Source organism: Globicephala melas, chromosome 16 (genome assembly GCF_963455315.2).
Source record: "Globicephala melas chromosome 16, mGloMel1.2, whole genome shotgun sequence".
Lineage (NCBI taxonomy): Eukaryota > Metazoa > Chordata > Mammalia > Artiodactyla > Delphinidae > Globicephala > Globicephala melas.
Genome location: NC_083329.1, coordinates 30,216,592 through 30,232,331, shown reverse-complemented (window position 1 = coordinate 30,232,331; position 15,740 = coordinate 30,216,592). Strand labels below are relative to the sequence as shown.

The 15,740-nt window shown below is 46.4% G+C and overlaps 1 protein-coding gene across 1 annotated transcript in view; it reads right to left on the bottom strand.

Annotated features, from left to right (window-relative positions):
• Nucleotides 1–15,336, bottom strand: part of SLIT1 (slit guidance ligand 1) — a 207,181-nt gene extending 191,845 nt beyond the window's left edge. Inside the window, exon 1 of the mRNA XM_060286113.1 lies at nt 15,281–15,336. Coding sequence (XP_060142096.1) covers nt 15,281–15,321 — 41 coding nt within the window. The 5' untranslated portion in view covers nt 15,322–15,336. The remainder of the gene's footprint in view (nt 1–15,280) is intronic.
• Between the last annotated feature and the right edge of the window lie 404 nt (nt 15,337–15,740).

Genomic DNA, 15,740 nt, shown 5'->3' with positions numbered 1-15,740 from the left:
CTGTCTTATTTCACTTAGCATAATGCCCTCAAAGTCCACGCATGTGGGCACAAATGGCAAGTTTTCATTCTATTTTATAGCTGAATAATATTCCATTGTATATACATACCACATCTTCTTTGTCCATTCATCCTTTGATGGACACAGGTTGTTTCCATATCTTGGCTATTTTAAATAATGCTGCAAGGAACATGGGGGTGCATTATCTTTTCGAGTTAGTGTTTTCGTTTTCTTCAGATAAATATCCAAATATGGAATTGCAGAATCATGCAGTAGTTCTATTTTATTTTTTTTTGAGGAAACTCCATACTGTTTTCCATAGTGGGCGTACTATAAGCCCTCATTGTTTAAGCTGATCCTGGATGAGTTTTCTGTTACATGTAGCCAAAAGCCACCTACAAGGGTGAGGCAGGCAGTTAACACTTCCGAGCAATTGCCAGATACCAGGCACCAAATCCCAAACCTTAAGTCTTTCTCAGGACCCCCACTTCCATCCTACGAGTTGGAAATGATTATGCCTATTTTACAGCTGAGGAAGCTGAGACCTAGAGATGGTGAGGAAATTCTCTGTCATACACTGAGTGACTGGTAGAGTTGGAACCAAAACCCAAGTAGTCTTCAGCTCTCTTTCCACTACACCGACAGTGGGGATGGGTCTGAGCATCACGTTCATAAGAGCTCTCCATCACAAGGACAAGGGATGTGATCCAGGCCAGCCTAAGCTTCAGAGCACATGTACTGGTTTTCATCTCTCTCTATCTCATCTTTGCTTCTCTCTGACACCATGCCCTCAGACCAGCTGCATCACTAGGCTAGAATCACAGCCATCAGCAGCCTTAGTCTCATATCCCAACAGTCAAGGGCCAAAAAGGACAAGGGTCACATTTTCCCCAGCCTGAGTTTTATTGGCCAAACTTGGGCCACATGCCCCCGCTTGGGCTACTCACTGTGTAAGTCTGAACGCTGGTGCCACCTCCTGGTTCTGTGGCTTGGATGACCCAATCTCTCTGTGCCTCAGTTTGCCCATCCTGAAATGAGGAAAATAATAGTACTTGCTTCACTGGGCTGCTGTGAGGATCATTCATCCATCCAAAAAATACTTAATGCATGCCAACTACATGCCAGGCAGTGGTTAGGTGCCGGAGCCACAGGAGGGGACAAAGAGACCCCTCCCTGCCCTCATGAAGTGTATAGTCTAGCAGGAAAGACAGATATGAAACAAACAAACGTGTGAATGAATATCTCTATTACGATGTGAAGTCTTGTATAAGAATAGACAAGAATAGAGCTCTGTGGGAGAGAAAGAAAGGGGACCTAGCTCCAATGAAACGAGGAACATTTACAGAGCCGGGCACTGGGCATGGTGTGGAGTAACCATTCAGTCCACACTGAATATAGGGACATATATATATATATATACACATATGTGTGTGTGTGTGTGTGTGTGTGTGTGTATATGGTTTTGTTTTTGTTTTTTTTTTTTTGGTTGCGTCAGGTCTTAGTTGCGACACGTAGCATCTTCGTTGAGGCATGAGGGATCTTTTTCGTTGCGGCACCCGGGCTTCTCTCTAGTTGTGGCGCACAGGCTCCAGGGCACGTGGGCTCTGTAGTTCGCAGCACGCAGCCTCTCTAGTTGAGGTGCACGAGCTCAGCACTTGCCCTGCGACATGTGGATCTTAGTTCCCTGACCAGGGATCAAACCCACGTCCCCTGCATTGTAAGGCAGATTCTTTACCACTGGACCACCAGGGAAGTCCCCGGTGATGTTATATAGGTTTTTGCTCGGCATCTTCCCAACCATCTGGCCTCCCCACAGCGACTTCCCACGAGGAGAAGAGCTGGTGACTTGCTGCCCTGCTCTCCATCTCTGCGACCAATTACGAGCCTCCTGTGGGACGGAGAGAAAGTATGACACACGTGCTGGGACAGCAGAAGTGCGGCAGGTCCCAGGGCAACCCGTTCCTGATGGGCAACACAAACCCAGCTCTCGCCATCTCTGCTCATCGAGAATGGCAGCCCCTTCCGGCTCCAGCTGAGGTCCCAACCAGGAGGCCTGCAGAGGCCCAAGTGGCTTCTCAGGCTCCAGGGTCTCCCAAGCTCCTTCCACTGGCCCCAAGTCAAGCCCTAAATGAAGGAGTGCTGCAGAGAGATTTCCTGCGTAACAAGCCAACTTTCCACTCACCAGGGCCAGGCCCTGCTATCTCCACAGCTCCTGGCCAGAGGGATGAGGGCCCTGCCCTGCCCAAAGCCACGGGGCTGTATCATCGTTTCCTGGTGACCGCCTCTGGAGGGACCATTTGCAAAACTCTTAGTGACCCAAGATGTGTCTGTGGAACACACTGTATCGCCACCAGGCCCCTCTGGGGCTCTCTTCCCATCCCTCCTGTACAGATGTGCTGTTTCTTTAGGGAAGAAGGGCTGAGAGCTGCTGGGTTGGATTAATTGCCGCAAACACTGACTCTGTTCCTGCACCCCCATTGCCACCACCCTGATCTCAGCTCAAGGCCTCATGATCCTATTCAGGACCCCAGTGTTAGCCCATCCAGTCTGCCGGCCCCCTGGCTCTCCTTTCCCACCATGGACGGCCAAAGGGGCTGCCTGGAGCACACGTCACTCCTCCACTTGCCACCTTCGATGGCGCCTGGATCTGAACAATCCAAACCAGTCCCCTTGATGTAGCCGGCAGGCCCCTGTGCTCTGGCCCCCACCTTACATTTCCAGCTGTGTCTTCTCAGCAAGCCAAATGTAACATGCAGGCTTTGCCCAGAATGTCACACACTCTTTTCATCCAAGGTTTTCCCAATATGTGCCCTCCTTGTGCATTAATTTACTCATTAAATAATGAATGCCTACTACGTGCCAGCCCCTGTGCTTGGCTCTGGGATGTGATGGTGAGCCACACAGCCACTCCCCAGGAGTTCACGGTCCAGTGAGGGAGGCAGACATCACTGAAAAACCAAGAATCACCAGAGTTTATAATAATCACCCAGAGTAGTGAGAGCTGTGAAGGAACCATGTGGATGCTGAGGGATTAACAGAGAAGTGTGACGCTGCTGGGAGTCCAAGAAGGTGTCCCTGAGACGACGCTCACCCTGACACTGGATAAAGAGCAGCTGCCATGTGGACAAGGGCTTGGGGGAGGGGAGAGCTTCCAGACAAAGGCCCTGAGGCCAGAGGGACCTGCAGGCTCTGGGATCTGAGAGCCTAGGTGGCAGGTGGGCAGAGAGCGCCGAGATGGGCTGGAGAAAGAAGTGGTTACAGCCAGCCAGCCAAGAGATTGCCCTTGACCCAGAGGGCCTGGGGGAGCCCTGAGGGCTTCGAGGAACTCAAACAAGGCTCGAGCCCTCTGGACCAGGAGGGGTAAGAATGAAAACAGAAAAGCCCGGTGAGATATGATACAGGCTGGACTGACATCGCCACAGCAGAAATGCTGGGTCAAAGGGGACTTTATTTTTTAACTTTGTATTATGGAAAAATTTTCTAATATATAAATGTGGAGATAACAGTATAATGAACTGCCCTGAACCCCTCATCCAGCCGCTTCAGCAATAATCAACCCAAGCTTGCTTCAGCTACACCCACCCACGCCGCTCACCCCCACTGGATTATACTGAAGCAAAACCCAGATGCCGTATGTTTCACCCACAAATATTTCAGTATGTATCTCTACAAAAAAAGGACTCTTTTAAATCATAACCACATCATCACATCTAAAAAAAATTAATGATAATACAAAGGGAAAATTTTAAGGCTTGATACTTATTGCCAAACTACCATTCAGAAAAAAAGTCATCCCCCCCATCTCCTTGCACCTTTGCCAGCACTGGGTGTTAGAAGAAAGCGATTTCCACACGTGGTTCATCCTAAAACCTGAGAGCTAAACCTCCAGATTCATTTCATGAAAGGAGGAAGCTACATTAACAAGTCTGTGGAAATCTAATGCACACAGCCAGCTGATAGCCACGTGTGGACAGCAAGCAGGGGTTCTCAGGACAAGAGGTGGTTCATCCCCACGGTCCCTGCTGGCTTCCCAGGGCAGGCCTGGTGCACAGCCTTCCTCTCCCACATTTGCCAAAGTGGTCCTGAGCCAATGCAGCAGATTGAGAAAGGGCTTCCTTAGAAGTGAGAGAGGGACTTCCCTGGTGGCGCACTGGTTGAGAATCTGCCTGCCAATGCAGGGAACAAGGGTTCGAGCCCTGGTCCGGGAAGATCCCACATGCTGCGGAGCAACTAAGCCCGTGCACCACAACTACTGAGCCTGCGCTCTAGAGCCCACGAGCCACAACTACTGAGCCCACGTGCCACAACTACTGAGCCCATGCACCGCAACTACTGAAGTCTGCGTGCCTAGAGCCCGTGCTCCACAACAAGAGAAGCCACCGCAATAAGCCCGTGCACTGCAACGAAGAGTAGCCCCCGCTCGCCACAACTAGAGAAAGCCTGCGCGCAGCAACGAAGACCCAACACAGCCAAAAAAAAAAAAAAGAAGTAAGAGATTCCAGAAATGGTCAGGTCTGCCCACCGACACCTCCACCCAAGGTTTTCCTATTTGAGCTGAAACCCAGGGACTCCCTGTCTTGCCCGTCCTCAGGTTTGTTCTCCCCCCTCACAGTGAATCATTGGCCTCACGTTCACTCAAATATACAAAATATACAACCTGCACAGATGGATTTCCAGGTTCTATCTTCTGCAGTGCAATGGCAGCATGCACAATTCCAGAACTCTCTGCCTAGTTCCCTGAGCTGCCTGAGCCCTGGCGTTATCCAGTCAGGGTGGACCTCCTAGTACAGCCATCTATCCTCAGCCCCCGATAGAGGCAGCTTTCCTTCTTCCATGCTCTCCATCTATTTAGTGAGCCCTGCTATGTTCCAGGCATTGCGCCAAGCCTGGGAGATGCAAAGGTGAATTAGACCCAGGCCCTTCGCGAAAGGGGCTCACCATCTCCGAGAGAGACAGTCATATAAACACGGTGCAATTTGATCAGAGAGAGAGATGCATTCAAGGTGCTGTGGGAGTTCAGCCGTGGAGCAAAGAGCTCTGTCTGTGAGAAGAAGGCTTCTTGGGGAACGTATCTTTTAAGCTGGGTCTTGAATGACACTGGGGAAAGTTCCATGGGGGAACTTGCCCCATGGATCCAAAGCGAATTAATGCTCTTTGGACACGAGCAGCAGAACTAAATTACGAACGCAGAACATTGTATTTCTTTGATCCTGCAATTCCACTTCTATAATTTACCTAATAGATTTACTCACATGTGAAATGACATATGTTCAAGGCAACTTAATACAGCATTGTTTGCAAAGCAAAAGATTAGAAATAATCTAAATATCCATCAGTGTGAAGATTCATTTCCTATAGCTGCTGTAACAAAATCTACAAACTTGGTGGCTTAACTCAACAGAAATTTATTCTCCCATAGTTCTGGAGGCCAGAAGCCTGAAATTAATATCGCTGGACTGAAATCAACGCAATGGCAGCATTGTGATCCCTCCAGAGACTCTAAGAGAGAATTCTTTCCTCTCCTCTTCCAACATCTGGTGGGGTTGCTGCTGGCGTCCCTTGGTTTGTGGCCACATCACTCTGCCTCTGTGATCACCTGCCTCCTCTTCTTGGTGTCAAATCTTCAATCTCCCTCTTTACAAGGACACATGTGATCGCATTTAGGGTCCACACAGATAAGCCAGGACACTCTCCCCATCCAAGAGCCTTAATTTAATCACATCGGCAAAGTTCTTTTTTGCCATAAAAGTAATATTCACAGGTTCCAGGGCTTAGGATGTGGCTACCTTCTTGGGGGCCATTATTCAGCCAACCACCAGATGCACCCACACAATGGAATATTGTGCAGACACTAAGAAGAACGAGGCATCTCTCTGTGTACTAATGTGAAATGGACTCCAAGGTATATTTAAAAAAATTAAAATTTATATAATTTAAATATATAAAGTTTAAATAATTTTTTAAAAATTAAGTGAGAAAAGCAATGAATTCAAGGATTGTGAGTAGCTCAAAGAATCAAGAAAAGAAAAGCAAGTACAGAATAGTTTGTATGGTGCACTACCAACCTATATAAAAACTACGCTATGTGTGTGTGTGTTTGTGTATCATCTCCAGAAGCACACACAATACATTGATAATAATGGATACTGCTGCAGGAGGGAATGGGGAAGTGGGGGAACAAATGCAGGGCGAAGATTTTTCTCTGAATATCTTTTTTTTTTTAAAACCAGCCTTATTTTTTTTTTTTTTTTTTTTTTTTGCGGTACGCAGGCCTCTCACTCTTGTGGCCTCTCCCCCGTTGCGGAGCACAGGCTCCGGACGCGCAGGCTCAGCGGCCATGGCTCACGGGCCCAGCCGCTCCGCGGCATGTGGGATCTTCCCGGACCGGGGCTCGAACCCATGTCCCCTGCATCTGCAGGCGGACTCTCAACCACTGCGCCACCAGGGAAGCCCATAAACCAGCCTTATTGAGATATAATTTACGTACCATACAATCCACCCATTTAAAGTGTACAATTCAGTGGCTTTTTAGTATATTTGCAGAATTGCACAACCATTACCACACTCAATTTTAGAACATTTTCATCACCCCAGAAAGAAACCCCTGACTCATCAGCACTCACTGCCCATTTCCCCCAACGCCCTGCCTCCAGCCCTAGGAAACACTAAACTACTTTCTGTGGATTCTCTTGATTATAGATTTACCTCTTCTAGACCTTTTATATAAGTTGAAGCATATAGACAAAGTCCCAAGAGTCACTGTATCCATGTCCGGCCAACAGTCACAGTTTCCATCCCTGAAAGGGTTAGACTACTTCTCAAATTCAATGCCAGTCCCCCTTGAGTACATTTGTAAAGTGAACTTACAATAATATCCATATATAAAATAAGAAGAAAAGAGGAGAACAAAGAAATTAGTTAATACACTAACAAACACACAGAGCAAGTAAAGGAAAAAAATGTGCATGGCTGCTACATAGAGTCCCCAGTCTGCAGCTGGTCGCAAGCCCATAGTTGATATTCATAAATTCCTTCTTCCTTTACTCATTCATTTAGGTTCCCTTCGCTGCCTACCAATACCTCAGCTGATCAGGGTCCTTTACTTGGAGGAGTGACCCAAACCTTCATTGCTGAAAGATCTGAATCCTCAGTGGCCCCATCTTTTGTTGGTTGCTATAGTTTTCCATTAACTTCTACAATTTATGTGGAAGTACTAAGAAGTGCCCCAAAGTTGCAGATATAGTTGTTCTGCCCCGTTGCATAGCAGCACCCAATTTTTCCAATTTTTTGGTTTGAGGAGCCAAAATGGCCAAGTGGCAGACTCAGTTCAATGGAATCATTGTGGTGTCCCCTGACGGAAGCATTCTGCCATCAGAACTAAGGCCTTCAAACCGGCAGAACTCAAAGTTACACAGACAGGGGGAAACAATTCTGCAGGTAAGTTATTAGATGTAACAGTGAGAGGAGACCCTCCCATTTCCACCCCTTGACTACTGCGGAGAAACAGCCACAGATTCGAAGCACATAGTGCATCCCGTAAGACAGAACCCCAACTTTTCAGGCCAGCTGGTAACATAACCGAGTCTTCAGTAGGCCATCCCATAGTTCCATCAGGCCAACTGCTTCTGGGTTGGCATGTGGTGGGACTAGTGAATTCTTATGTGTATGAATCTGTTGCTGCACTTACATTGCTCTGAAATGTGTTCCCTGGTCAGAAGCAATACTATGTAGAAAGAATACCAGGACAGTGAATGAAGTTTGCTGTGAGCACACAGATGGTTGGGTTGGCAGACGCATTTCAGGAAGAGGTAGCAAATCCATATCCAGAATAAGTGTCTATTCCAATGAGGACCAAATTGATGCCCCGCCATGATGGAAGAGGTCCAGTATAATCAATCTGCCACCAGACGGCTGGCTGACTGATTCCCTCACCTCCAGGAATGGTAAGCTTCTAAAATGTCTGGAGGGCATTTCTTTCCTTTTTTTCCTCATTCACTCAACAATTTTCTGAGCCCCCCTGGGCCCAGCCTGGAAGTGGCACTGCAGGGGCTGGGCTCTTGGCCACTGTGTCAAGCTCAGGTTTTTTTTTTTCTCATGTACAAAGGGATATGAGAAACAGTATGGCTGCAACTGCCACGTCTCAAACAGAATGGCACAGCGAAAAGAGCACTGAACAGGGAGTCCAGAGCACCTGACTTCTAGTTCTAGGTCGGCCATCAACACCCATGGGATGTGAATTGCAGCAAGTTGCCTCACTATGCTCAGTTTCCCCATACTTGAAACAGAACAAAAGCCCCAGGATAGCAGGTACCACTGGTAGACCAAGGGTGTGATGGTTGGACCAGCTCCCTTGGATGCAGGCCACAAGGGAGTCAGTTGTCCACAGAAGATTTTTTAAATTGTCAACTATGGGGAAGGGGGAAGGGTAAGCTGGGCCGAAGTGAGAGAGTGGCATGGACATATATACACTACCAAATGTAAAATAGATGGCTAGTGGGAAGCAGCTGCCTCACACAGGGAGATCAGCTCTGTGCTTTGTGACCACCTAGAGGGGTGGGATAGGGAGGGTGAGAGGGAGGGGAGATGCAAGAGGGAGGGGATATGGGGATATATGTATACATATAGCTGATTCACTTTGTTATACAGCAGAAACTAACACAACAATGTAAAGCAATTATACTCCAATAAAGATGTTTTAAAAAATTATCAACTAATAGTTGATCTGCTTTTTATTATCACCATATACCTGCAGTTCTAAAGAATGTCAATGAGAAAATACTCACCAAAAATGCCTTTCGTTTGCCCAAGTTCTAAACAATTGCTACCATTACTATTGTTTTACTAACATATGTATAAGCTTTATATTAGCATGCTTTTACTACTTATCCTTTAATAAACATATTTTACATGGATATTAACTTGGAGAACTCCCAATTATTCAATTGCCCCAGACACACATGGACCCAGCTACATGTGTTTATTTCTAGAGTGAGTTTATAATGGAATCTTTTCAGCTTACTTCTGGCTAAAATTTAAACAAATAAATTAAAGACGGAGATTGAAGAGTGGTTCCCACCCACCTGATCGCTAACTCCTAAGGCATTAACTGGGGGGAAGGTCACCTGCGCCATCTGGTGGCCGAAATGGTGATTACAGGCACATGTACCTGGACGGTCTTATCCCCGAAGGCAGCTCAGGGGAGTAGTGTAGTGAGATGTGGTGGCTATTGAGCTCTTGAAATGTGGCTTATCAAAATTGAGATGTGCTGTAGGTGTATATAACATACTAGATCTTGAAGACTGAATGCAAAAACACGTAAAATATTTCACAATTGTTTATAATGATTAAATATTGGTTTTATATTTATTGCATGTTGAAATGATAGTATTGGCGCAGGAAAGCAGCAGGGAGGTTTAATTAGACAAGCCAGGCCCAGGGCTGATTGCATCCCAGGTCTGTCTAGACAACAATGAGCATGTCCCTTCACTTCCCAGGGCCTTATCACATTTAATCATCAAAATCATGGGATTTTGATGATTAAATGTGATAAGGCATATAAAACTCCTCAGGTGCAGTGGGTGCTCAATAGAAGTTGGTTTCCTTCCTCTCAGAGCTGATCAAAGTGCCAGGAAAACTAGAGGAGGTGGCCTCCCCTGAGCACCAACAGAGGCTCTTGATTTGCTTCTCTTTTCCCACATTATTGCTAAGTTGCAGGTGCCTTAGCTGAGTAATCAGGCTCCCTAACTGTGGAGGACCAGCTCCAGCTGTGGCCCTCCTGGGCAGCCCCCAACCCTTGGCACCAACTAGGCACTCTGCACCCTTCCAGGCAAGACCAAGTCTGCCTTTCTGCCTAGGTGTCTCGCACTCCACACACCTACTCCTCCCCTTCCCGCAGTGAGCTGCCCCTCCCCTCCAGCCCCTGCATTCCACACCCACGACCGGTGGGTCACAAAGTGCTCACTCACTGCCACCTCTACATCAGCGGTTCTCAGTGTTGTCCCTGGTCCGGCAGCATCAGCATCACCTGGGAACTTGTTAGAAATGTAAACAGACCAACTGAATCAGAAACTCCAGGGGAAAAGCCAGCAATGCTGCAACACATCCTCCAAGTGATTCTGATGGTCAAGTTCAGAGCCCCTGCTCTACAAAACCCCGCTCAGCCACCAGGCCTGTTCTCAGCTCCTATGTCAGGTCTCACCTTCTCCCCTGCCATCCACTCCATCCTGTGACCCCCATTCTATTGTGGAGAAATTCTCCCGATACTTGAAACTACCCTATTCTCTTCCCCTTCACCACCTTGCCCACAGTAATGCTGACCAAACCTCAGTCATAGCAAACCTCTGTATTTCTGTCACACAGGCAGGCCACTTTTCTATTTCTTACTCAACAGTTTTAAATTTGACACTAGTTCAAATATACACTTTAGGGACTTCTCTGGTGGTGCAGTGGATGGGACTCAGTGCTCCCAATGCAGGGGGCCCAAGTTCAATCCCTGGTCAGGGAACTAGATCCCACATGCATGCCATAACTAAGAGTTCACAGGCCACAACTAAGGAGCCCTGGAGCCACAACTAAGGAGCCTTCCTGTGGCAGCTAAGACCCGGCACAACCAAAAGTAAATAAATAAACAAATATACAGTTTAGCCTGGCCCTAAAGAATCTATAAATTCAGACAGAATACAAGTTATATTTTTCTGTTGCACATTAAAATAAACACTATAAAATTTGGAGAGTTCATCCAAAGTACCACCTAAAAGTCGTTTTGGGGAAATAGTGCCTTAAGTGTGGCCTGGCTCTCCCAAAACACACTCTACCCACCCTGCCCATTCCCCAGAGCCTCAATTTCTCCTTTGCCTCTCATCTAACTCCACACTTCCATCAGTACTACCTTCCTGGACCACTTAGTCCCACCCTTTCATCCACCCACCCATGACTCTGACATCCCTAAGGACTCCCCATGAAACATCACCAGCCCAATAAATACATACGGGATGACTGAACTCTGGGCCACCAAGATGTCCACGTCTGCTCCACAGCACCCCAGACCCCCATCCTTACATACTCTGCTCTATGCAGTACCTCCAGGAACTGTCCCTGGGCCTCCCTGCCCCAGTCTTTTCACCTTCTCTCTAAGAGCTAAACCCTTAAATCATTAGTACACAGTTAAAAATAATTTCCTTCATGCCCCTCAAAATCTAGTCCAGGCTGATCTGGACTAGACACAGGCACACACACACAGATTTTCTATTAGGGTATAATATACATCGAGGAAAGCACACATAAGTGTACAGTTCAATGAATTTTCACAAACTGAACACACCTCTGTAACCAGCACCTGAGAACTTCCTCTTTCCCACTTGCCATTAATTACTGCCCACCGTCCACTCCCACCCGAGAGTGAGCACTCTATCTTCTAGTAGCATAGATTCATTTTGCTCATTTTTGTATTTATATATATGAAATCATATGGTATGCACTTTTATGTCTGGTCTTCAGCCATATTGTTATACGTAATTATAGATCATTTGTTCTCATGGCTGTGTAGTATTCAAAATTCCACTGTATTACTTTCCTATTCCTGCTGTAGCAAATTACCACAAATTTAGTGGCTTAAAACAACACAGACTTATTATCTTACGGTTCTGGTGGTCAGAGGTCAGAAATGGGTCTCCTTGGGCTAAAATCAAGGTGTCGGCAGGGCTACATTCTTTCTGGAGGCTTGAGGGAAGAATCTATTTCCTTGCCTTTTCCAGCTTCTAGAGGCCACCCATATTCCTTGGCTCATGGCCCCTTCCATCTTCAAAGCCAGCAATGACTGGTTGACTCTTTCTCATATCACATCACCCCAACTCTGATCCTTCTGCCTCCCTTTTCCACATTTTAGGAATCTTATGACACTTGGCCCACCCTAGTAATCCAGGATAATCTCTTTAAGGTCAGCTGATTAAGCCCTTAATCCATCTGCAACCTTAATTCCGCCTTGCTATGTAGGATAACATATTCACAGGATGTGAACATCTGGGCGGTGGCCTTATTCCACCTGTCACATCCACCACGCATCTGTCCATTGTACTGTTGATGAGCATTTGGGTCCTTCCAGTACGAGACTGCTGGTGAGCATATTTCTGTTGGGTTTAGACATATCAGTGGAATAACTTACTTACAGGCTAGGTGGCCAGCTTTAGCAGACACTGCCGATTTTTCCCAAAGTGGTTGAACAAATATAACACTCCCACCAGCTACATATGCATTCTACTTGTGCTCTGTGTTGCAACACTTGCTATTTTCCATGGCTCTCACAGACACCAGATGCTTCCTTGCCCCTCTGCCTTTCTTCGTGTCTGCAGGGCCCAAAATGTTTCACCTCCAACCATCCATGCATTTCCATTGCTGTTTCCAGGAAGCAAAACATTGTTGGAGAAAATCAGGCCATCTTCTGACCCAAATTACAAATTTGTGTGGCTACCTGTGGGCACTTATGGCCATTCAACAAGCCTATTACTTATAGAATCTTATGATGACAGAAACTTCAGGGGCCACGTATACTCCATCCTCTCACTCAGAGCAGTTATATCACATGCACCATGATTGGTCTCTCATGTGCCCTCCAGAAAAGCTTCCCCAAATCTCTCAGCTGGACTCTGTGCCCCGCTCTCTGCTTCGACAGCACTCAGCTCTACCTTGCCACCTCCCACATCACATTAGAATCCACTGTCTCTCCCAGTGCACTGTGTCACAGGGGCAGAACCCAGATGATTGGACACAGCTCCTGCCCTTGCATCTATCGCTCAAGGCAGGAAAGCTCAAGCTCTCCTGTGTTCCTTAGTGACAGGCACCACCACTCTCAGCACATTTTCATGCAGGAAGGAACCAAACAGCGTCTCCAACAGATGATCTTTCTATTATTGGACAGGTCTGATCCAGTTCAGTACATTTACTAAGAGCCTCCACGGTGCCAGGTGTTGTATGAGGCATTGTAGAAACAATATGAAGAACAGCTCCTGCCTTCAAGGAACTCAGGTCTCCAAAAGCCTCACTCTTCTCATTTCCTGCCATGGGCCCCAGAAACAAGGGTCCTCCCTCCTCCACCTCAAAACAGATACAGTCAGCCAGGGAGTGAAAGGAGGCAGAGCCAACACACTAACTACAATTTAGGAGATGGGATTAGTGACAAAAATAATCTCCAGTGATAGAAATGAGATGGTAGCCTGGGGCAGGCACAGGGGGACTGACTGTAAAGTGGAACAAGAGAACTATCTGGAGTGATGGGGATGTCATACCTCTTAATTGGGGCGTGAGCTACAGGGATGTATACATCTGTCGAAACTTATCAAACAGTACACTTAGTAGAGTTGATTTTAAAAGAGAGATGGTTTCAAGTCTCCGCACTGCCTCTCACTGCCACTCACTGGATGGATCATCTCAGCCCCAAGTCACCATCTTTCCAAATCTCTGTTTCTGTCTGTAAAACGTCGTTTGTGAGCTAGTTCGATGATTTTCAGGACTGATTTTTAAAAATCTTACTCTAAGCCAGAGACAAGGGAGCTCCCTGGCTGAAGCGGGCGTGGGGAACCTAGTGTCCTCAGACCCCCTTCCCTCCTCACAAGGACCCTGAGGGGGCACCATTACTGCTAAGTCCCAAACAGATCTGACTGGCTCTGATTCTATGTCTGTCTCTGCTTCAGACTAAATATATCCCCTTTTCCTCCAAACCAGATGGTTTTCAGATTCCTCTGGAAAGAGCAGACTTGGGAGAGGGAAGCAGAGACCAAGAAGAGGACTATCCTCTCCTCTCCACTCTCCTCCTCTTTCCTGGTTCATTCAACGCAATACACACAGCAAGTGTTCAAGAAGTGGCTGCAGTACAAGACCCCTCATTAATGGTCAATTTCAGCTACATTCAAGGACTTCATAAAGCCTGGATTACTGGGGCATGAGGTTTCCACTAAATCCCAGGGGCTTTTCATCAGGGAGAGGCAGAAGGCTCTGGCCCTGGGCCTCCCAAGCTGAACAGAATGACTAATGGGTCCTTATGCCCAGGACAGTGGGTCATGGAGGAGGGAGGTTACATTTTTAATGTTTTCTCTCCTTTTCTGATTAGCACAGCTTCCCTTTCTGCTTTCAGTAGTTCTCTGCATCTAGGAATAGAAAAAGCCTTTTTTTTTTTCTTTTCATTAGACCTTGTCAGTTTTATTCCAGTGGGTTTTTTAAAAAATGAAATAACTTTACTGAGATATAATTCATATACCATACAATTAACCCATTAAAAATGTACAATTAGGGCTTCCCTGGTGGCGCAGTGGTTGAGAGTCCATCTGCCAATGCAGGGGACACGGGTTCGTGCCCCGGTCCGGGAAGATCCCACATGCCGCGGAGCGGCTGGGCCCGTGAGCCATGGCCGCTGAGCCTGCACGCCTGGAGCCTGTGCTCCGCAATGGGAGAGGTCACAACAGTGAGAGGCCCGCATACCGCAAAAAAAAAAAAAAAAAAAAAAAGTACAATTAAATTTTTTTAATATATTCAGAGTTGTGCAACCATCACCACGATTGATCTTAGAACATTTCATCATGCGCAAACGAAACTCCATGCTCATTAGCAGTTATTCCTCATTTCCTCCCAACCACCCCAGCCCTTGGCAACCAATCATGAATCCACTTTCTGTCTCTATGGATATGCCTATGTTGGATATTTTGTAACAATGGAATCATACAATATGTGATCTTTTGTGTCTGGCTTCTTTCATTTAGCATGTCTTCAAGATTCATCCATGTCATACAGTATATTAGTACTTTATTCCTTTCCATTGCTGAATAATAGTCCATTGCATGGCTATACCACATTTTGTTTATTCATTTGTTGATGGACATTTGGGTTGGATCCACTTTTTGGCTACGATGCATAATGCTGCTTTGAAGGTTTGTGCGCAAGTTTTTGTGTAGACATGTTTTCATTTCTCTGGGGTATATATCTAGGAGTGGGGTTGATGCATTATATGGTAGCCTTATATTTAACCTTTTTTTTAAAAAAAAAGCCTTCTTAATACCCACAAATTTCAGTTTCCACACTTCATAGCTACATTTTCATCCATATGAAAATACAGGACACACACACCACCTACAGTGAATTCATTAACTTAAAAAATATTCTGATGGATCACAACATGAACAAACACTAAACGGCAGCACCCCTCTGGGAGAGAGGCAATGCTTGGCGTCCACCCTGACCAAGTCCCCTTGCAGGAACCCCACTGCCCCCAGGGCGGCAGCCCACTGGTACACACCTGTGAGCTGGATCACACTGAGGACTCCCAAAGCCAGCCATGAATGGCAGGAGCCAATCCCAGAGAAGCCAAAGGATAAACCTGTCACTGCTTTTCCTCTGTCCTCCCCTCTCCTCTCCAGGGCAGTCTCAGGACTAAAAGAAAAGAGAAGATGTGGCCACAGAAGTTGATGGAGTTGAGGAATAGGTTCTGGGGGAGAAAGGACAGACTAGGATTAGAGCCCCAGGGGGTGTGGAAAATAGTAATAAAAGTCATACACGTAATTTAATATTTTCTAGCAGCCACATTAAAAAGATAAAAAGAGATAAAATTAATTTTAATGGTATAATTTTATTAACCCAATATATCCAAAATGTGAAGAAGTAATCAATACAAAAATTATTGAGACATTTTTATATTTTCCTTTTCTCAGGAAGTCTTTGAAATCTGAGTGCATTTCACACTGAGAGAACATCTCAGT